Source organism: Micropterus dolomieu, linkage group LG13, assembly GCF_021292245.1.
Source record: "Micropterus dolomieu isolate WLL.071019.BEF.003 ecotype Adirondacks linkage group LG13, ASM2129224v1, whole genome shotgun sequence".
NCBI classification, from domain to species: Eukaryota; Metazoa; Chordata; class Actinopteri; order Centrarchiformes; family Centrarchidae; genus Micropterus; species Micropterus dolomieu.
Window position 1 is genome coordinate 23,156,924 of NC_060162.1, and position 23,386 is coordinate 23,180,309.

Consider the following 23,386-nt stretch of genomic DNA (forward strand, 5'->3'; position numbering starts at 1 on the left):
TCCAGCTGACGGTGTTCTAATCAGTGAAGTCACCTGGTCCCGTGTTTGTTTATCGAGTAAACATGGATCTAGGATGGCTTACAATTGATGTACAACCTTGAGGATTATGCTACGTGAGGCAACAACACAGATGACAGATTGTGTAAAACTAGAGCTTAGTGCTGATGACATCCCATCAACGATCAGGCAATCACAAGGATGCAAAAAGTAGTTCCTTTATTATCTTCACTGTCATAGATTAAAATTGTAGTTATACATTGCTAGAGGCATCAATATAATCTGAACTGTCCACATTTTAAATACGCGTGTGGAAACATCAACTGCCGCACATCCTTATGCAGCTTATTGTACCATCACATACAGTTGCAGTAATAATGTCTGCAGTAGTTTAAACACTTTAAGTGACTTACTCAAATAATGTTTTCTTTGAAAACTCCAGTCTTATAAACACATCCAAGTACTTTAGTTGGTGCAGTAAGTAAGTGAGTCCAGTGTCAAATCAAAGGTTTCCCCTGTTGTGAAGTACTGTTTCAGAGCTGTGGTACACCAGGAGGAGACAATATTTCTGATCACTCAAAAAGATGGATGAAAGGTCCGGCTTCATTTCACAAAACAGGACGGAACAAATCTAGTGACATTTTAACTTTTTTAATATAAATATGACAATCATAATTATCTTTGAATAGGCTATCTCTTATACCTGACTATTGTTAAACACAAACAAAAGAAATAGAGGAACCAATGCACAGATGTCGAGACACAAAGAGCCAATCCACAAAAAAGAAAAAGAAAAAAGTAGTCTGGAGTCTGAACCCATTTGGCCATCCAGAGCCTGAGGCAGGGCAACAGTGAGTGGAAACTCCTCAACTCCTCACAGGGTCGGGATTTCAATCTGTGGAAACACAACCGCTGAAGTGTTGCTCTCCAGTGTGAGCAGCAAGTACAAGAAAACTGTGACCATACATTTGTGACTGTTAAGTATGCATGGTTTAATGAAAGAGGGGAGACATTTTAAGAGACGCATAGAATACTATGACAGTATCACAGATGAATAAAAGGTGTATACACAAAAAAAATCTGGCAATTTTTCTTAGAAAAATAAACACTACGATGGCACAGGACAATAAGGGGACGTACTAAATAAGTGTTTCATTTTCTACCACAGAGCCATTGGGGGAAAGTTATAAAAATAAGTGTGTCTGTGTTCAGAATTTTAAGGAAATTATATTGGTTTACCTACCCATGATACCCAAGGGGAAGAAAAAGGCAGGTGATCTGCCCCTCCCCCAAACAAAACATAAAAAAAAAAAACAGAGGGGGAAAAAAAAAAACAACAAAACAATTGGCACAACATCACTTAAACAACAAGGCGGGTGTAACTCTGCCACTGACAGGCTGATGATGGGCAAGAGCGAGGCTTCCTCTGTCCACATCTAGAACAAAGTGGCAAAGTCTGGTCACCCAGTAGCGACGGACAGGGATGCTGGTTGTCGGCGTTACCACAGATCACTCTGGATGAGGCTGAGAGGCTGCAGGTGGTACACAGGACGTCACCCATGCCAAATTTGACATATGCACACCCCATAGTTAATTCACTTTATCCTGGAATATGTAGAGGTTGTTGGTCGTTGCCACTGCAATGATGTTGTCCTGGGGATGCCAGGCAGTGTGAAGGATCTTCTTGTTGAAGTCCAAACTGTCCACGCTGATTTCGTCCTTCTTGCGCTTGCCGCCTGCGCACACTTTGCGGGGCTTTAGGGCCTGCATGGGCTTGCTGTTTTCTCGGGACGCCTCCAAAGTTACATCACGCCTTTGGCCGCGGTCGAACATCCGGAAGAAGTTGTTGTATGAGCCAGTCATCACCACACTGGGGGGGGGGGTGAGAAAGGTGTGAGAGCCTTTCACGCAAGTACTCTTGGAATAATGTTATGTTAATGTAATTAAAAGATGTGTTTTTAATTGACAATTTGCACAGTAGGCATAAAGTAAATACACCATTGGTATACAACTGATATTAAACTGAATTTGATATCATATTCTAAACACAGACAAGCAGAATCAAGACAGTGCTATTTTATTATGTGCCCCCTGCATGACCTCACCTGTCATTGCCATTCCAGCAGCATTCAAACTTGTCGAAGATGCAGTCATTCTCATAGAGCGAGCACAGCTTGCTCCTCAGGTACTCATGAACCTGCAAAGATCAGGAGGCAGGTGTGAAGGAGCTGAATGATGCAGCCACTGTGAAAGATCATTACGACCGCTGCAGGTGTGGGTTTACGTCAGTATTCAGACTGGCCACATGAGCCACCTATATGCTCAGCATATCTCCATTATCATCAATGGAACAAACCTCTGTCTATACAAAAGCCAGTGCACAGCAAAGCCACATATTTATGGTGCCTCCTAGTGGCCACTATGTGAAATTACAAGGAATGATTCAAAAAAGGTGTGGCCACTCTGCTTCAAAAAGTCCATGCATTTTTTTCTTTAGTTGAATTTTGTGTTTAAAGCAATGAAATAAATACTACTTTAGTGTAATTTAACCTGCAAGCCCACATGAATTTAAAGTAGTAGTAAATTTGGTTTAGGTTCAATTGTCTGTAGCAACAAGTTAATTCAACGATAAGTCATAACTTATAACTTGTATACACCTGTGTAACAAAACCTGACACACACACTGTTACTGTGCGTGAGTTTGTTAGTCTCACCTGATGGGTCTCCACTGGCCTGTTCTCCATGTTCAGATCCCAAATCTTCACAGACAAGTAGTCTCTGGTCATCATGTAGCGTCCATTGTGGCTAAACTTAACATCTGAGATTGAGGATATGATCTCAGAGAAGAAGGAGCGATTACTGGGATCTTCTGGCTCCTCAAACACTGGGCAAGAGAAAGGAAGATGATACAGACATTATTCAGATGAAATATAGTCTGACTGCAGTACAGACAGGGTTCTAAGTAACATTAGGGAAATGTGAAAGACTAAGAGCTTATTATCAACATGAGACATTTTTTGTTATTATTTTATCATACATGCTTTATTTGATAATCACAGTAGAAAGAGAAAGGCAGAGCAGAGAGGATGACATGCAGTGAAGGGTCCACAAGGGCCATTCGGTAAGGACTCTGCCTTGATACATGGTACATGCTCTACCTGGTGAGCTACTGGGGCAAACATGAGCAGTTGTTTTTGTGTCATAAAACTGTTTCACAAATCACAAAAGTAATGGTTGGAAAATGTTGATTATCCCCAGAAGAATATCTCCCTATTAGCTCAGAGTACAATTTCTGCTCGTACTTTGCACTAGGGCTGAAACGATTCATCGATTACTAAAATGCATCGACGCAAATTCTTTGCATCAACGTCAAGACTCCCGTCACAAGATGGCAAGTTGTGTGGTGTGAACGGCACGTCCATCGGCCAACGCTGAAAGTCGTGTAGTCTGCACGAGCCTTTAGTATAACTTGTATGGCACTGTTTGTGTTTGTAAAGCAGCTGTCTGGTTGTTGGTCTGATGTTTGCTGTATGACACTATGAATTTCCAAAAGGACCAATAAATATCACCTATAAACGTGCACAGCTGATCCCGTTACTGGGGGACCCTCGCCGCCACCAAGCAAAATTACTTCTTAAAGACGCATTGATGAATCGTTGAAATAAACTATAGAAGCTTCGAATACTAAAATCATCTTTAGCTGCAGCCCTACTTTACACCATATAAAGTCAAGGCCTAGAAGTTCGATAGTAGGTAGTAGTAGCAGCAGCAGCTGTTACAGTGTGTTGTGGCTGTTGATAACAAATGCTGGTGAGGCTCTAATCAATATTTGATCACTTTGTGCATTTAGAGTTTGTGTGTTACTTAGTGAGAGCTGACAGAGATGCAAACTGGTGGCTTTTAATACAAAATGCATTAAACAATTACTCACTAAAAGATCCAAAACAGGTGTGCAGAGTATTTCACAAACCTGTGTGACTGATAAATATTTACTTAATCCTTTATTGACAGCGCATTATGAGTCAAGCTCATCCGGTAGGCTTTTTTCCCCAGTAACCTTGCATGCTTGAAAATATATGCATGCACGATAATCAAAATAAAATGATTATTGCACCGCGTTCGATTCTCAACAATGCTCTCGGTCTATGTTGTGTTATAAATCTAGTGCACCCCTTTCCTTTACAGTGGTGCACTTTAGCCCCTCCCTAAAGGCCCAAACTCGTCCTCTCAGACAGGCTGTGGCATGTTCATTTCAGCTTGAGCCGAGATGACTGGAGGTTATTACTGCTATGACTACAAGTCACCATTATTAACTCAATCCTATGGCATCATAAATTGCATAAATTACCCTAGCGGATATTTCCTCTACTCCTAGTTTAATAAATTAACTATTATTTATACTCATTTATACCTTTCTTACTTACTCACAATTGATTTAATGATCACTGCATGTCCCGACAGAACACCCCGTTGAATAACGTAATAAGTTAGTAGTTCACCTGCTAAGCCCACACTCACACAGAGCCCCGTCTGCGGACCATCTGTCACCCAAAGCACTCTACCTGGGCAAACGCAGGTTTGCTGTCATCCTCTTACACTCTAAGATGCGGTTTAAAAGTTAATAAAGTCTAATAACTCTCAATTATTTCATGGGCTATGATGTGTCCAGTGAGTAATTGTGTTAAATATTCGTGATCTCAGTAATATTTTACCATAATCTAGGAGCCCTAGTGTCTAGTATATTTTGAGGAAACATGCTGACATTACAAATATCTATAATGAAGGAGGTTTAACATGTGCTGCTCATTAATTGTCTGGGACGGACACACACACACACACACCCCGTCTCACCATGTGTAGGCTGGTTCAGTGGTTCATTTTTTAAGAACACACCACCTTTTCATAGGATTTGTGGCACCACAAGCCAACCAATCCCAAATGTAACATGCATATACTTGTATGCATGTACACAGATGTGTACTGGCTTGAACAATGCATCATATTATACATCAATATTAAGTCACTCAGAAAAAAAAAAGCAAACAGGTGCTCTGCAGGTTGACAAATATTTACTGTAAGACAATAAACCTAATATTTTAAATTTCTTCACAATTAGCTTTTCTTTAAGGTGTACATTTCAGTTTTTTTGGTTGGCTCAGATTCAGTTGTCAGAGACTGAGTTGAGGGCAGATGACACTTTATTAAAACCATAAAACAAATGTGAATTGATAATAAATCTTGCAGCACCTTTGCCCAATCCTCAAGGCACCGTGGGGACAAGTGGTCTAGGTTAATGTTATCACAGCTACCATCTCCCCCCTTTTATACTAGAATGTGTTTCATATTCAGTGTTTCCCCACATACTGACTTTACTTGAGTATAGTACATTGAGTGACCCATTTTAGCATTTTGCAGAGAAACCACAGATGTTATCTGGTATTACATTTCAAGAGGCACGGTGGATATTTTACAAGCACGGACCAGGCAAAGGAACAGTGAACCCATCAGTGCAGATGTCATTCGGTACCACAATGGTTTTGATCATTTCAACAGGCTACGTCATTAACAAACCTCCTCCACATGCAGATCTGCAGATGGAGAAAAATCGAAAAAGACGAGTTCTGTGTCTTTTTGGCAACTTTATAAAGTCATACCTCTGATGGAGAAGGTCAGCAGAGCATACACATCCAGAGAGAGAGAAACAGAAAGAGGCGGGGCAAGTCGGTGTGTTTGCAGTAAGAGACCAGGGGGTGTGGGTGTGGGTGTGGGTGTGTGTGTGTGTGTGTGTGTGTGTGTGTGTGTGTCAAAAGACAACTGAAGAGACAAGCAAGGGGAGCAGATTCAAGCAGTGAGTAAACACAAACACTGCAATAAAGTGGAGAGTGAAGTAGAATTAAAATGGTGAAATAAGAAATAACTTACAAGAAATATCCCTCTAAAGTAGGTACTCACATTTTGAGTGCTTGTCACACAGCGCTGAAACCCTCATGTCACACAGACGGATGGTTCCTTTGCTGCTGCTGTAGACGAAGGTATTACACTGATGAGGATGAAACTCTGCTGCTGTGATCACCTCCGTTAGCTCCTCCATGTTGGCTGGTTTAATGTCAACAATATCTGAAGCGCACAGGGTTAAGAGGAATAAACCTTTTGAGCGATTAGGGCATTGACTCGCCTGATTTATGCATTTTTGCAGCACAAAAACATTTCCTAAATCATAACTCAAATTGCAGCAATTTCCTTTGGCAAGTGCCAAACTGAGTGATAATGTACCCTGACTAGAGAATTCGCAACAGGAAAAAAAACAGACCGATAATGGACCAGTGAGGATGACAATCAGTGTTTTCAGCCTATTCAATAGTTAGACATGAAAGCCAATCAGTGGTAACTGAGATGCCCTGACAGACACAAGCCCGTCAGAATCTTTTTTAGAATAGCTCAAATTAGGTCTTTTCTGTCTAGGGCTGATGCAGAAACCCAAATTCACCCCTTTGTTTCATCCAGACTTGATTATTAATGTTTTGTTGTCAGGCCATGCTAGTATTAAAATGGCTGGATGGTTCTGCAGCACAAATCTTAACTTAGGAAAAGTAGAAAAATGAAGCTATTACACCATTCTTCTTCCATCAGGTCACCCTCAATGAATATATTAAGTCTAGTACTATAGTCCATGTTTGTCCTGTCAATGAGAATCCTGTACATTTTCTGAAAACCTCTGAATCTCTCTCTCCGTTTGTGTCCCACAAGCACAGCTGTATGCCTCTCTCATTCTCTCTTGTTTTTCCTCCGTGTCCTCCATTTTCACTCAGGCTTCCCTGCTGGACCATCACGTGGGAATTTTTCCTTCTCTGAATCGACGGTCTAAAGACAGAGTTTGTCGTGTGCTGTACAGATTGTAAAGTCCTCTGAGGCACATTTGTTATTGGGCCATATCGATGAAATTGACAGAACACATGACATTGATGAACATCAGTCTGCTATTCGATAATCTCATATTCAGATATGAGTTTCATCGACTAGACAGGTGTGCAAAAACACCCATATGAATTTAAGGATACTGAAGCTGCGGTCAGTGATCTCGAGGTGCCAGAGGTTGATGCGGAGGTCGTCTGCAGACAGGTAAGTCTCATTGTCACTGTTGACTGAGATAGAGTTGATGTGGTAGGTGTGAGCGTTGGCGAACACCCTCCGTGGGCTGGCTTCCACCATGAGGTCCATTGGTATTAAAACTGGTACCTGAGATAAGAACAAATGAGATTAAGAACAGGAACTAAGTTGAAACTTATAATAAAGTAGGCAGGAATCCATTTTGTAGCTCTGATATCTCCTTGTGGCACATTTCTGTCAATTCACAAAGCTCTTCATAGCCTTGCATAACCAGAACATCTAGCCAGTGTCATGCAGTATTCTACACTGCTCAAAAAAAATAAAGGGAACACTAAAATAACACATCCTAGATTTGAATGAATGAAATAATCTCATTAAATACTCCTTTTTTCTTTACATAGCTGAATGTGCTGACAACAAAAATCACACAAAAATTGTCAATGGAAATCAAATTTATCAACCAATGGAGGTCTGGATTTGGAGTCACACTCAAAATCAAAGTGGAAAACCACACTACAGGCCGATCCAACTTTGATGTGATGTCCTTAAAACAAGTCAAAATAAGGCTCAGTAGTGTGTGTGGCCTCTACGTGCCTGTATGACCTCCCTACAACGCCTGGGCATGCTCCTGATGAGGTGGCGGATGGTCTCCTGAGGGATCTCCTCCCAGACCTGGACTAAAGCATGCGCCAACTCCTGGATAGTCTGTGGTGCAACGTGGCGTTGGTGGATGGAGCGAGAAATGATGTCCCAGATGTGCTCAATTGGATTCAGGTCTGGGGAACGGGCGGGTCAGTCCATAGCATCAATGACTTCCTCTTGTAGGAACTGCTGACACACTCCAGCCACATGAGGTCTAGCATTGTCTTGCATTAGGAGGAACCCAGGGCCAACCGCACCAGCATATGGTCTCACAAGGGGTCTGAGGATCTCATCTCGGTACCTAATGGCAGTCAGGCTACCTCTGGCGAGCACATGGAGGGCTGTGCGGTCCCCCAAAGAAATGCCACCCCACACCATTACTGACCCACCGCCAAACCGGTCATGCTGGAGGATGTTGCAGGCAGCAGAACATTCTACACGGCGTCTCCAGACTCTGTCACGTCTGTCACATGTGCTCAGTGTGAACCTGCTTTCATCTGTGAAGAGCACAGGGAGCCAGTGGTGAATTTGCCAATCTTGGTGTTCTCTGGCAAATGCCAAACATCCTGCACAGTGTTGGGCTGTAAGCACAACCCCCACCTGTGGACGTTGGGCTCATACCACCCTCATGGAGTCTGTCTGTGGCCTGCTGGAGGTCATTTTGCTCTGGCAGTGCTCCTCCTGCTCCTCCTTCCACAAAGGCGGAGGTAGGGGTCCTGCTGCTGGGTTGTTGCCCTCCAACGGCCTCCTCTACGTCTCCTGATGTACTGGCCTGTCTCCTGGTAGCGTCTCCATGCTCTGGACACTACGCTGACAGACACAGCAAACCTTCTTGCCACAGCTCACATTGATGTGCCATCCTGGATGAGCTGCACTACCTGAGCCACTTGTGTGGCTTGTAGACTCCGTCTCATGCTACCACTAGAGTGAAAGCACCGCCAGCATTCAAAAATGACCAAAACATCAGCCAGGAAGCATAGGAACTGAGAAGTGGTCTGTGGTCACCACCTGCAGAACCACTCCTTTATTGGGGGTATCTTGCTAATTGCCTATAATTTCCAGCTGCTGTCTATTCCATTTGCACAACAGCATGTGAAATTGATTGTCAATCAGTGTTGTTTCCTGAGTGGACAGTTTGATTTCACAGGAGTGTGATTGACTTGGAGTTCCATTGTGTTGTTTAAGTGTTCCCTTTATTTTTTTGAGCAGTGTATATATCAGGGATGGGATTGTGCAAGTACAGAAAAAAAAACAATAGGATTTGTGATCCAACATTAGGCACTTTTTGTTTTTTTAAACACCTGAATAAGCCATTTACTGCATGAACTAACAGGAATTGTGAAGAATGACACATGGAAATATGTTTACAGCTATAATTTATAGAAGTGAATAGAACAGGCTTGTATTTCACCTGGGACTGTGGGACGTCTGTACACAGTCTGTAGGCTTTTGTCTCTAGTGTGTGCTTGTACTCGCTGACGATCCAGCATCTACTCTACTGACAAACCTAAGCATAGCCCCTGTAAATTACAGATAACTATACTTGCTAGGTGTTAATGTTATCAGCTCCGTCAGGCACATTCAAACAGGCTCTGTAAGGTTTTTAATACATTTCCAAATGTAAAATACTATTTATACTATGACTTGTCTGAATACATGATGGTTAGTATTTATTGAGATGTGTATCCATATTGCCCAGTCTGCACTGCTGATTAGCTTTTTTATAGCCAAAAGTCAATCTCTCCACCTTGCATTAGTCCAGAGTTGTAACTAATCCTTGAGTGATGCCAAGAATCCACTGACTCCGCCTACGGCACATTACGGCTACGCCACGGTTTTGATGCGTCCATAGCCCGGCGTCAAAATCCACTGGAAGGGACTCCGAAGCGTTTAAGCAGCAGAGCGTGCAGCCTGCTCCACATTATTGACTTATTAAATTTATCCTTTTTGTGCTTACCACATTTCCCACAAGGAGCATTTCAAAATCAGAGCGTTTTGCCTGCCTGATTTTGCTGACATGTTTAGATTTTGTTGATTTGGTAATCAGTGTTTGCATTTTGTGCCTCTGCTATGATTAAGTAGGCTACGTAGTTAAATGATTTCCTTTTGTGTCCGTTTTAACCGTGTTTATTATTTTATTTTTTACCATCGGGAGTCTCCACAGGGTGTTTTATTTTGAAAATTGACTGGATTATCTATGCCGTACTGTCTCTGACTTCCTGCCTGGTTCGATCTGCTCTGTGCTGCTTGACACGGCCTGCGGCAAAAATAGACTTGCTACCAATTCTCTGCGGAGCGGAGCATAGAGTCGCTTCTGGGACGCGCTGCAGCCGTGTCTGGTGAACTCAAAAGCATAGACTAATGGTGCCAGACTAATGGCCGCAATTAGCTCAGTGAGTGGATCTTGTGGGGTGAGCTGGGTTCACAATCAATGTAAAGAACTGCTAAATATATACCGAAGAAGACCCAGGGGGAGAAGTCTCTTAAAATTTAAAATGTTTTTACTATAACCAGAAGGTTAAGAAACATGTGAGTGTAAATCATGACCCCTTTGCGTCTTTATGCCTTGATGACAATGCACCCAGAAGGTACATGTCTGACATGAGCTCAAACAGTAACTGTAGTAGCACAAGTTGCAAGCTGTTATCTTTGCTGTTAGCAACAGGAAGTTAACCGGTAGCCCTTGACGACACTGCAAGTTAGAGGTACAACTATTTATGTTATGTACATCACATTGTAAACATCTTAACCCCCCCTCACCCAAACACACACCTATGTTACACCCACAACTGTTAGCAGTTGTCTGATCAGACATCTCAGGAATGTATTAGCATGTAAAGACTTCACTAACATTTAGCTTGTCCTGTTAGATGTCTGTTAGTCTCGTCAGGCTTGTTAGGGCAGGAAAACCTACACCTATACAATTCTGTCAATTATATAATTTAGTGCATGCCGCAAACTGCCAGCAGAGTTTCACACAAGTAAAAAAAAATTTATAAAAAGGTGCAATCAGCCAGAATAACTGAACACGCCTGTGTGGATATCCAGGGCAACTTGTACATTTCAAACTATCAGTGTAACTACAGGGCAGGTAATCTGAGCAGTCTGCATTACCAAACCTACTAAACATGGCAACACTGCTCTCTCACTATATCCAATATCAAATAAATATGTAGAGATTATTTTCAGTTTGGTCTGCCTGCTTGTGTTTGATTCAATGACTGACCCGCAGTGATGTGATATTGTTGGGGTCTTTGTAGCGTCCATCCTCCTCTTTGAGATTATAACCCTCTGGTCTCCTGTCTCGTTCACTGATTTTCCACAACTTGATTGTCTTATCTGTCAAATAAAAACAATTATGTAAAAAACACCATGACCAACTCTTTTCAAAAGGACAAATGCAAACTCTTAGCATTCAGAGAAAGGGTCAAACAATCAACGGATATGTTGATCGGAGTTTGGTTACATTTCAGAGGAATCAAACAAAAAAAAGGTGGCGGTACAAAAGGGGACTGGTTAAAGGGAATTCTTCTGGATGTGAAATCTTTGACTAACCTAGTGTAATACTATTTACACTAGGTTGCATATGTCTTATAACTTTAAATATCCAGTGATGAATTTTTTCCAGTTTTTTAAAATATTTTATTGCCCTTTGGCATTATGAATGATGATGAGCTGCATTACGTTTTCTGAAATATGAATTCCAGTTCTTGTCCACATGTAACTGAAGTAGGAAAGTGGAAATAATTAATTTCTCTGTTAAAAAAGTTTAAATGTCACCTTTTTGCATTTAAGATTAAAATCACCACAGATTGCTGTTAATATTTAGGTATGCACTCAATTAAAATTACTAACTTACCGTTAGTTGACAACAAGAATTGCGCAGCGTTCTTTTGAGGAAGCCAGCGAATTTTGTTGATCTTCTCTTCTATTTCCAAACTCTTCAAGTAGTCAAACTCGGGCTCATGGCTCTGGAAAGTGCTGTAAACATTGTATTCGCTCCGGAACTGAGGCTGATTCTTATTCTGAAATATCAGACAGATGAAAAAGAGCAGACGTTAGACAAGAATAAGACAGTGACGATCAAGTTTAATTCCAAAAAGATATAACCATCTTTTAAATAGAAGCTACTTTTACAACGAAATAAAACTATCATGTCCATAAAACTTAAGAATAACTGATTTCAGGGGTTGACCTTTTCTAAAATGGATAGTGTGTGGGAATAAAACTTGCAGCTGTACCTCTATTTCCTGCTGGAAAATGACTACACGCCCACCCTTGTCTCCTGTGGCCAGCAGCTCCCCTGTGTGGTTAAACTCAACTGTGGATATGATGTCCGCTGCAAAAGAAATAATTAAAAACACATACATGACACACATTTAAAACTTGCATCTGCAATGATGTTATTTTTATGTTGGTTGTACAGAGATAAAACGACTCATCTCCAATAGTAAAGACAATGAGAAACCACTCAGTTCATGTAACTCTGGATTTATTGGTCCTGGAATCAGAGAGCACTAGAAGGACAAGCGTGTAGGCTGAAGATACAGAACGATGTCAAAAGCATGTAGAGCAGACGGACCAGTAACCTACTTTTTCCCCTTTTCTCTCCCCCATCACTCAGACAGCATTACACGTTTGCCCTCAGCAGCATTATGTTGTTTTATAAACTGAAACACACACACACACTTAACCCTTTGTTGACCACTGGAGCAGAAAGACAATGCAGCAAAAGATTGTAGGAGGAAGTCTTTGTCTATGCTGTACTCCCCTGAGGCCTAAAGCAGGGGGTAATACATTTGAACTATATGCAAGGCTACTTGAGAGGACATACTAATAACTGCTCTTCTATTAGGGCAGCAATCACTTTATAATTATCCATCAGCGATCATTTAATTTATTCTGTTAGCTTATAAGATATATAAAATAATGAAGAATGCCTATCACAGTTGTAAAAAAAAAATAATAATAAAAATGTCAACGTCCAATCCATAGCATCCAATAACTAAATTTAAACCAAACTTATCCGGAAAATGAGCACTTTAACATAGGGCTGAGCAATTAATCAAAAATTCATTTTCAACAACAATTTTGGCTTTCAATGATTATGAAAACAAGATAATAAAACAATTATTGTGCTGCCTTCTGTTTCGCAAGATGTTCTTGTTTTGTCTTGTGTTATAAACCCAGCGGACCCCTTTCCTTTACAGTGCTGCACTCTCGCCCCTCCCTAAAAGCCCAAACTCACTCTTTGTTTTTAGTGATCTGTCATGTCGTCCATCTTTATATACACTCATGATTCATACACAAGAGTGTCGTTATCCCACAGGAACTTCCTTCACATTTTTGGGGATAAAAACCTTAAAATACAAACTAATAACCTACCATACCTGATGATTTGTGCATCAACTGGGGGGAAAATTTTGCATCTCACAGTGTAGCCACAAGAGACGCAGAGGGTTGTCCAGTAAAAAAAAAAAAAAAAAAGTTGAATCTGGCTCAAGTTGCCAGTTTATTAGGTACACTTACCTAAAACCTAAACTAAAAAGTGTAGTCTAATTCAACTGTCAATAAGTCCTACCTTCATGAAGGTCAAAATGTTGGTGTATGGTCATTTTGGAGACTATATTTTGTTGTGCTGTTTAAATGTATTATGTTACAGTGACTAGTGTTTCCTTTATTTTGTCCACCTCATTTACATCAATAAGGGAAGGCTAATGTTGTGCTAATTCTACTGTTTAGCGTGCATTGAGACAGAGGGGGAAAAAAACCATGATAACTCCTGTCTAATAGGAGCATAAACTACTTTGTGCGACAAGCCTTCACATTTCATGCAGACATCTGGCCTTCTGAAGGCTCTGATGCAGAATTTCCCTACAGTTGGGACACACATCCCTCACCATGAACAACCGAGACCAGAGTCCAAGATGATCATTCCTTTCTGAAATACATCAAAGTGCTTAAAAATGTCCACATTTTACTGTTTGATTCAAAAATTATGCATGGATGATACAATGCGTCAATGTTCCAACTCTGACAAGATCAGACCACGACTTGTTTGCGTTTGCTATACAAAGTGGATCACTGAGGGCCACAATTGCAAAGACGCAAAAATCACGAAGTTGGCCCATGCAAATAGGCTAGTAAAGGCCAATGAAAAAAAACATCTTGTGTTTACAGAATCCATGTAGCTCCTTCAATGAATAAATTACCCTACATGCAAAATACATAAAGAGTTCAATATATCAAAAGGTGCTGCCCTTTCACCAATAATATTACCTTACTATATCATATAGTACGCATTTGTTGGCAAACAGTACCATTTTTACAGTACGCTTTTCATATTTTATTGTACAGTAAATTTTATATATTATATATAGTTATTTTTATCTTTATTTCCTCTTAATATTTTGATTGTTTGTACCAAACACCAGGGCAAATTGTCAAACACTACTTACCAAAATAACAAAAATTACCCTGAAATATATAATATGAAATATTATAAATATTTATATAATAATAAAACAATAATACATTTAATAGTACAGTAATAATAAATAAGTCCTATATAATCACACACTGAGATACTTCCTGCAATTGGTTTAAATGGTGTTCACACAAGAAATGAAACGCTCCAGAGTTCATTTGACAGTGGCCCGAGAACGCCCCTTCGGGGCAGACAAGAGAGCCTGCATTTCAGCTCGAGCCCGACGGGCCCCAACTTATTTACACCCCTGGGGCCGGGCCTCGGGCCTTTTTTGGGTTATCCTTTTTATATTTTTAGACATTAATTAAAAGAAAATATGAGAAGTTGACGTCGACGATAGAAAACAAATATAGAAAGACATTTCATAACCTGTTTTTAACCTCTCTTATAGTTACACTGACATATGACTGACATGACAGTCTCACGCACGCACACAGAAGGTTTCTCGGTGAGATGTGTTGCTCTAGTGGAAACAGCACGAGACCCTGCTACCGCAACGGTCAAGACTGGCTCGCTCTGTGTTTAGTGTCCCCGTCAGCAGCAGCAGCAGCGAACGTGTCTTAAGCCCAGCGGGAAGAGTGATAGAAGAGAGAAGGACGGGCTTAAAACCTTCCACTGTGGATGCTGTTCTTTTTCTGCATGATGCTCTGTAAGAGACTGTTCTAACTTTTCGTTTGATTGGACTTTATTTTCGTTTAACTGTTGGAAACTACTGGAAAAAAGAATGGCCATGTTCTTTGGTGCATTATAAGGTAAGATAACCTGCAAGTTCATTTGGTTTGGGAGCGCTGTTGAGAGCAGCCTGCCTGCCTCACTGTAGTATTTCAAAAATGTTGTTTTACTCACTGTGGTTTAATAAATAAACATTTATTAAACTAACTATCTGTGTGAACAGACTTGAAGTGTTTTGTAGCTAAGTAAAGGATTAGCGTTGATTTGAGAGGCTAAATTGATCAAACATGTTTTACTCGCTGTCGGCTCGGCTGTTTGGTCGTCATTAAAAAAAAAATGCTCCAAACATTTGTCTAAATTGACTTAATAATGAAATGAAACATAACTAACAAAACTGACATATTTTAATGGCTGCCAGTAGGGCAGGCTGTCACTGTGTAATGAAAAGAAAGAAAAAAAAAAGAAAAAAAAGAAAACAGGCTCGGGCTAGTAACTTTGATGAACTGTCGGACACGGGTCGGGCTACGGCCTGAGCGCCTCGGACCAGGGCCGGGCTCGGGCCTAGATTTGAGGCCCGTGCAGGGCTCTACAAGAGAGAGCTTGTTTGGTCCATAACCAAGTTCAAGTCTGGCTTTCACACGAACCGCACTATGAGCATATATGCTCCAGCGTTTGGTGCAACTGGACTTAACAAGGCTGGTGTGAACCTGCCCTGACAGAGAGATGCATACACACAGCACTGGCTGAGCAAACTAGACAGCGAATATGGAGAGGGAGTGTCGGTGGCAAGAAAGCCAATGAATCAGAGACACATAAAACATTATTTTCTTATTGTTTCACAGCGGTTATATTCTTAAGCACAAATAAACACACCCACACCACACAACACTGTGGCTAATTGCAGCAACGCCTTATTTTGTCTGAATGCAGCCTTAATGTGAAGCAGTAACAGCAGGAAGTGTTTGGTTTACATTAGCACTACCTTAACACACAGCTCCAATACAGCCAAGGACTGTAACAGGCTGCTGTATTAAGGTAAAAACAAATGTAAAAGTGGAAATAAAGAGACTTGTGTTACCTGGGAGCTGCTAAATTCCCTAAAGTTTAACAGGTGAGCAGTAAGTTAGGGTTAAGCCCCATTATATTATTGTCCAGCTGCAGGAGGTTGTAGTTGAAATCCGCAGCATCACAGCTCATCACACTACAGCATGGTTAAATAGTGCTTCATCTATAAAGTGGAAATGGAACAAATGAGGAAGCTACCATATGCTCACTCACTGCAAGCTGTTGTGTATTATCTAGTACCTAGAACATTTTTCCTACGTTCCCATCCATGCTTTAAATTTAGTAAGTTTTTGGCAGAGCGCATACCCTCAGCTACATCGTCGTCGATGGCTCCTTTCACCTGAGAGAAGCACCACTGCATGTCACCTCCAGGTCCTGCAGAGTGGGAAAAAATAAACATTCAAGTAAATTTCTGGCAGGTTGTAAGTTTACTTACTACACATATTTTCATTTCAAGCTTCATGTTTCCCAGGTGTTAACTGTCTTGCAGTGGGCATCGACGATGATGTGCAAGTGGTTGAGATTAAGACGGCCAAGTTGAACATTCTTTGCAGATAATGAAACAGAGTGCCTCAGCAATAACTAACCACACAGTGTGGTCTGTCAGAACAGACTCCTATGAAAGTGGTTCAAAGGCAGCACTTTTTGTTTCAGCAAATTGTATAACTGAAATGATGTTTGAACTACAGACAGATGGCAGACCTGTTGCGCAAATTTATGCAGACATATGTACACACATCCTCTCACAACTTCCTACTACCTTCAAAAGAATGAAATAGATATCACATGAAACTTTTTAATCTCTCTGAAAATGAAGATATAGCTATCCCAGAACTGTTCCACACATGATCCCTGCAAGGCCAGTTATGTTATGGGCACATTAAGAGGGCAAAAACTGTTTAAACTGACATGAAATACTGGCCACTTCAAATGTAAATCCACCAAATCATTATCTTTAGAGCAGTTTTGCATTTCCCTCAAGACAGATTTGAGCCTTAGTTGGTGCTGTAGTTCTCACTTTGAGAGGAAAAGTAAATTCCAAATCATGTTCCTAAATACAGACTTAACTCCAGATCATACTAACACTTTATTTTAAGCCCAGGCAACTGATATACCAGCAGGAGATGCTCTTATGCCGGACTCCTATGTTAAAAATACATCAACAAGAAAAAAACATGCTGCCTTGTTTGATTATGACCTCCATCACTTGCCTCAACAGGTTCTCCATCAACATAGCTCATTGCACAATGCAGCTACTGGATTCCGCATATTTTGTTTTATTTTTACACGTGATCAGTTTGGTTATTACACAATGAAAACTGGTCTGATTTGTCGATAACAATGTCCAAAGCTAGCGGAACACCTCTGCAGAACGATCAAGGACATTTATGAGTCACCGGGGCTTCAACATACACGTATTCTGAAATGAATCATGACTTAAAACAAAAAGGCAGAACAGGAATAGTAACGTAGGACTCTAATAGGTTGCCTGCATGTGTTTAAGAATACAATGCACAGAACAAACAGGTGCTTTAATGTTTAAATAATCTCAGTCAGTTTTCAAAAGAGGATGATATGCACTACCTCTGCCCAAAGACCAGTGTCAGTTCCCCGCCCAAAGAGAACAAATCCATATTGGTAGTGACCTATTGTTTTTTGCTAAACGAATAACGTTAGACAGCCAGTAATCTCAAGATACAAGGAACTTAAGTCGCATGTACTTTTTAACTACATTCACAGCAAAGTATAAGATGATGAATGAAATGTGCGATGCTACGTTAGGCTAAACAAACCTTTGACTATCTGGATCTTATTTGAAAGAGGAAATGTTCCACTTTAGTACATGTGTGTCACCAACACCGGCTCCTTTGACTTTTCGGTCCTTTCAACCAGAAACTGCACAGAACATTTAACAGCTTGTTCAGCCTGCAGCAGGCCCGGAGTACTAGCCTGCATGTGGGCAATGTCAAAGTTCGAGCTAACGTTAGCTAGCCAGGCTTGTCAAGCCAGTCATGGCATGTTTGAGAAATGTGTGCACTGGATTGGAAACCACCGGTTCCACCTCTAGCTATTTGCTTTATGTTTCAACACGACCAACAGACCACATCACCTCAATTAGTGGCTTTTATGTCCCGTGCATAACGTTAAGTCTGATGCAGCCGTTAACGTTAAAGCTAAGTTACGACAAGTTAGCATAAGATGTTAGTGTAGCGGATAGCTATGTTTGGCTATCACTGTGTGCAGTGTTAGCTTGCGAGACCGGTCCCGGTCCGGTGATAATGGTAAACATCTATCCTTTGCTAGCAGCAGCTGGCTAACTAGCTTTAGCCGGCAAAGACGGGCCAGATGGGCGATGACACTCAAGATTGCTTGCTAGCTTTGCTAGCTAGCACTAGCTAAGTTTTGTTAGCTAGCTGCCGCTAGCTAAACTGACACTGGGCTGGGTTCGCGAAATCTTGCAGCCGTCGGAGCAAAGAGCTTGTTTTGGAACAATGTCGCATTTTAAGAAGGCCGACCTGTTCGTGGTGTTTATGTGTGTAATGGCAGGATTGGATTACCTGCCATGATGAGACAGACAGTGGAGCTTTCCTCAGTCAGTCACGATCCTGCTTCCCACTCCCACGCGCTGGTTCGTGGGCTCTGAACTTTTTCTTCCGCTATCTGTCTGCGCAAACCTGAATGTCAGATGCTGAAATAACCGTAACGCGGGTTATTTTAATGCTCTCCTCCTTTTCTTTCCCGCTCCCCTCGCTGTTGTTTCACTCTGTGTTTCACTCTGTTTTTCACTCTGTCACTCACTCTCCCCTCTGCCTCTCTTGCCGCATCCCACAAGTCACTTCTTCCCCACCCCTCTAGAGTCTCTTTCCGCACGTGAACCAAAGGGTTTTTATAATGCGCGCGCACACAGCATGGCTGATGCACAGGCATGCGCGTGCACATGGATGAGTAGACACCTAGCTATAGTGATGGAGAGAGTATCATACTATGTATTCAAGCTGAAAGCTAACAATGTCACTTGATACAAACTTTACTTAAGTATCCAAGTGTCTCATGTTGAAAAGAAGAGGAAGAAGACAATGTAGTTATTTAGTTACTCAGTAACATCTGGTCACACTGTGGCGCCTTGAAGTATCCATTTCAAATGTGACTAGCCCACAGGTATCAACCAACCTTCTCCAATTTAGGGATCCACTCAAAAGCTGTGATCATATTATATATGAAAGCTTTCTCAAATTGTATGAGTAGGCCCTATGTATATTTTAACCAGACAGTATCTCCTTATGCCCTAGTGTGACTGTACACTCTCTCCAATGTATGCACATAAATCATCTCTGTATATAGGGAGACTAATTATCCTGTTTTCTTTGTGCTGCCATTCACTCTTGCACTACCATAACCCTGTAGTATATAGTAACAACCTAGGCTGTATATAGATACTGTTTGCACAACGCTTGTCTGTGTAGTTCCTGTATCAAATGTGTGCTACTGTGTACTGTGTAAAAGGACATCAATTGCTATTGAAAACCAAAGACAAATTTCTTGTATGTTTCACCAATGACACTCGACTAATAAAGTTTATTCTGATTCTGAAATATTGAAATCCTCAAATTTTGCAATGACCAACTGGCAGTCAGAGTTTCACGTATCCATCCTCAAGGATAAGACACAAACCTCACTGTCAACTTTTCCAAGGTGGGTCAAAAATCAAGGGCAACTGGCTTCTTCAGTTATTTCTCTTGGATGCGAGGCGAAACATCATCAAGTATCTTCAACCAAGTCCAGTTGCCCTTGATTTTTAAGCCACCTTGAATGACCTGGATGACTGGGAATATTCACAAACTTCTCACTGTCAACTGTTTTCACTGGGACAACTGAAAATCTTTGATATTTTCTGATGACAATTGTTCACAGTGAGATTTGTGGATTATTCAGAGTAACCAGGATATTGTTTCAAGAGACAATGCTGTTTAGTTTTTAAATGCCATTTTTACAAATCAAATTCCATTTAGTTTGCATAGTGGTCCTTTGAGCTAAATGCTAATGCCAGGATAACGTCCTAACAATGGTTACATGCTGAGGTTTAGCAGGTGGAATGGTTAAGATGTTTACCATTTTAGATTAGCATGTTCTGCAGGCGTTTGGTCCCAAACCAAAGTATTGGACGAATAAAAATTTTGACTTCATGATTATGGCATTAGTTGAAAAGGAAAGAACAAGGAAGTGTGAACCAAATTTCACGGCAGACCATGGTTCTATAGTTCTTGAGACATTTCACCCAAAACCACGAGTGTCAACCTCATAATTGCAGTGTCAAGATCACAGATTTTAGGATTCAATGTCTGTGAATGAATGTCTGTACAAATTTTGGTTATAATCAATTGAGTAGATATTAAGACATAACATAAGATAAGTGAAAACTTTGACCCAGTGGTAGCATTGTCAAGAAATGAGATAATGTGGTCTGGATTAAAGTGACAGACACACCGACAGACCTACTGACTGTCATTGCCATCCCTACGGAAATATAAAAAGCATCCATTATTAGAAAAAGACATTAAATTTCCTGTTGTATGCCTTTACAATATTATAATTTTTTCAAATAAAGTCAAAACTATCTGCATTGTTACTAGTAGGGGTTTGTGGGAAAACATATTTTTTTGTGATTTGGGGGAGCTAACCCTTTATGCCCTTCTCATGTCCAAGTCTCAAGTGTACGGCTCTGCCTGTTGAGGGTTGCGGGACTTCCTGTCAGGCTGAATGCAGCTTGTGTTGCAGTCTGAAACGGCAAGTCACAAAAACAAGACGTTCTTGTTGGGATTTTTTCATCTTTGAGCCCTTTCCATGCGTGCAATGTGAGTCCCTAATTTTAGAAACTGGCAGACATGGATGACGTACATCTGGGGGAGTAATTTGATATACAGTGTCTGTTTAAGGCAACATGTGATTTGCATACATCTGTAATTAACATTTAATCCCCAAGGAGAGTAAAACTGTCTTCCTGCTGCCCTCATGCAACATTTTGTTACCAACATTAACATTGCTAATTTTTCACATCACTCAAATCAAATGTCGTTAAGTTACAGTAGGCCATGCAGTAACCAGCTTATAATGCTAACTTGTTATTAACTTTCTTGTTCAGTCAATTGTCTCATATTTGTGTGGTGTGTATTTCAGTAAGGACGTTACTCTGTTACACTGATTTTGTTTTTTGTCCACTAGAGGGCCACCAAGATTTGAATTTGTGGGTTTACAGTAAGGTAAAGGGCCACTGGGTTAATGTTCAATTCAGTTCTCTTCCCATCATATTCTATTCTATTCTTTCAAAAAGGCCAAAAAGAACATGATTTAAAAAAGAAAATATAATGTCTGAATTTGTGTTTTGATTTCCAAACCCATGCAATTTGTGCAATTGATGTTTGTCTTTTACTGTAATTTCACAATGATGAATGAAATATTGTGGGATTTACAAATCAACCTACTGCATAAAAAACAAGCAAGCAAAGAAATAAAATCCCAAGTCAGTTTCACCTGCAAGATCCATGAGTACACTGGTGCGTTTTTATTGTCAGATATACAGGCAATGCAGGTGGTGTCAGTTACGGGAAATGTTGAATGTGACCTTGCACACCTATTAAAAGAGTAAAAACTAACTTACTGTACCACAACAGACCTTTATCACTGCTTTAAAAAAGTACTTATAATAACATAATTATAAATATGCTATGTGACATGTTAAATATAAATAAGTTAAGTTTAATATAGTCTATAATGTTGAATTTGGGTTCATACACATTGTGGCACATTCTGTCTGAAAACCACCCAGGGCCAATCTGTATCCTCAATGTCTGGGGCACTTTATACAATTAAAATAACCACCATTGATTTCAAATGCTACAAATTACATGTAACTATCATCAATCATTTTATTATAAGTAGTAGTAGCAGAGGTGGTGTCAGAATACATGCATGCCTATGAAGAAGACAGAAAAGACAAAATAAATGTTCAACAATGTAAAAACCCACTGATTTGATGGCAGTGTGGCAATTGTGTGGACAAGTTTTTCTCTGTGGCTCCAGAGATAGAGTGGGTTGTCCGTTAATTGAAAGATCGGCATTTCAATGCCCAGCTCCTCCTGGCTGCAAATGTCCTTGGGCAAGATACCGAACCCTGAATTGCCCCTGGTGGCTGTTCCAACGGTGTATGAATGTGTGTGAATGGTGAATGCGATGTAGTGTAAAAGTGCTTTGAGTGGTTGCAAAGACTAGAAAGGCGCTATACAAATACAGAGCATTTACATTTACTCTCCATATAGCATTGAACAATATGAACAATTAGAACTAATGATTTCTGCCAGTGGCACTCTGCTCTGGTTGAAATAACTCTGATAGAATAAATCTTTTCTGCAATGGTTTGGAACATTAATAAGATGACGCCATAACTCTTCCAGATTAAATGATAATGGAGGGCAGCGTCTTCTACTTTACCAAGTCAAAGACATTCTCACCTAAGTCAACCTATATACCAAATATCTGCAGCAGTCAGCACCAGGAGACATTAGAGCTAAAAGATGTCATGTTATGAGGCCTGCCTCTACATCATCCAAAAGGATCCACAGGGAATGTTCATTGACTTCCAAAAAGCATTTTGACAGTTGTTGCTACAGATGGCTGTATGTTCTTATTATCCAGCTTTAGACAATACTTTTGTAAAACATAAGCATGTTGTCCATGCTACACCATCCCTAATGTGTCCAAAAAGATAAATCTTTGTTTTTGGAAGGCATCCCAGAATGATAATTTATTGTTCTTTCATTGTAAGCTGTGTTTCTGTAAGTCACGTCCACCCCTTTGACTTCATTATCTAAAAGTATAATGTTTTGCAATATGCTTTCAGTCTCTTGCTGTAGATATTACAATCATACCATGCAAAAGTTTTACTTTGCAATTTGAGATTATATACAACAGTCACAATTTTATGATTCTGTAAGAACTGCATATTTAATGCATATTCATTTTACTAATAAATTAATTTTCTTTGCACAGAAACATGACACAAAGATGTAGCTTTGGATGTGTTTTAGTGTGTGATAATATGTGATAGTATCTCACAGTAATATTTGCAGCATACTTTTATAAGGACTTACACCACTGCTAACCTCTGTCTGCCTTCAGGTTCATTAGTGTTAAATGGTGTTAATGTTAACAGATTAGGAAACAGATACTTGCACACCCAGTTTTTCATGCAGGTGTGTTGAAAGGGGGCTTATGTAATATCTTGAAATATTTTTATTATTACTATTATCATGCACTAAATACATGTCATAACTGCAAGAACGGTGAGCAGCAATCTCCTTTTCTGAAAAAACAAGTCTGAATCTCACAGGACTTCACTTTTCCCAATGACAAGGGCTGCTG

General features: G+C 40.4%; 1 protein-coding gene across 1 annotated transcript; it reads right to left on the reverse strand.

Annotated features, from left to right (window-relative positions):
• Window positions 1-201: 201 nt before the first annotated feature.
• Window positions 202-18,814, reverse strand: ppp2r2ab (protein phosphatase 2, regulatory subunit B, alpha b). Its single transcript, XM_046067205.1, has 10 exons — window positions 18,529-18,814; window positions 16,277-16,345; window positions 11,988-12,085; window positions 11,606-11,771; window positions 10,973-11,085; window positions 7,056-7,233; window positions 5,950-6,114; window positions 2,712-2,881; window positions 2,103-2,194; window positions 202-1,867 (listed from the first exon to the last, which is right to left on the reverse strand). The coding sequence occupies exons 1-10, from the start codon at window positions 18,533-18,535 to the stop codon at window positions 1,588-1,590; spliced, it is 1,338 nt and encodes a 445-aa protein (XP_045923161.1). The 5' UTR covers window positions 18,536-18,814; the 3' UTR covers window positions 202-1,587.
• Window positions 18,815-23,386: the final 4,572 nt, after the last annotated feature.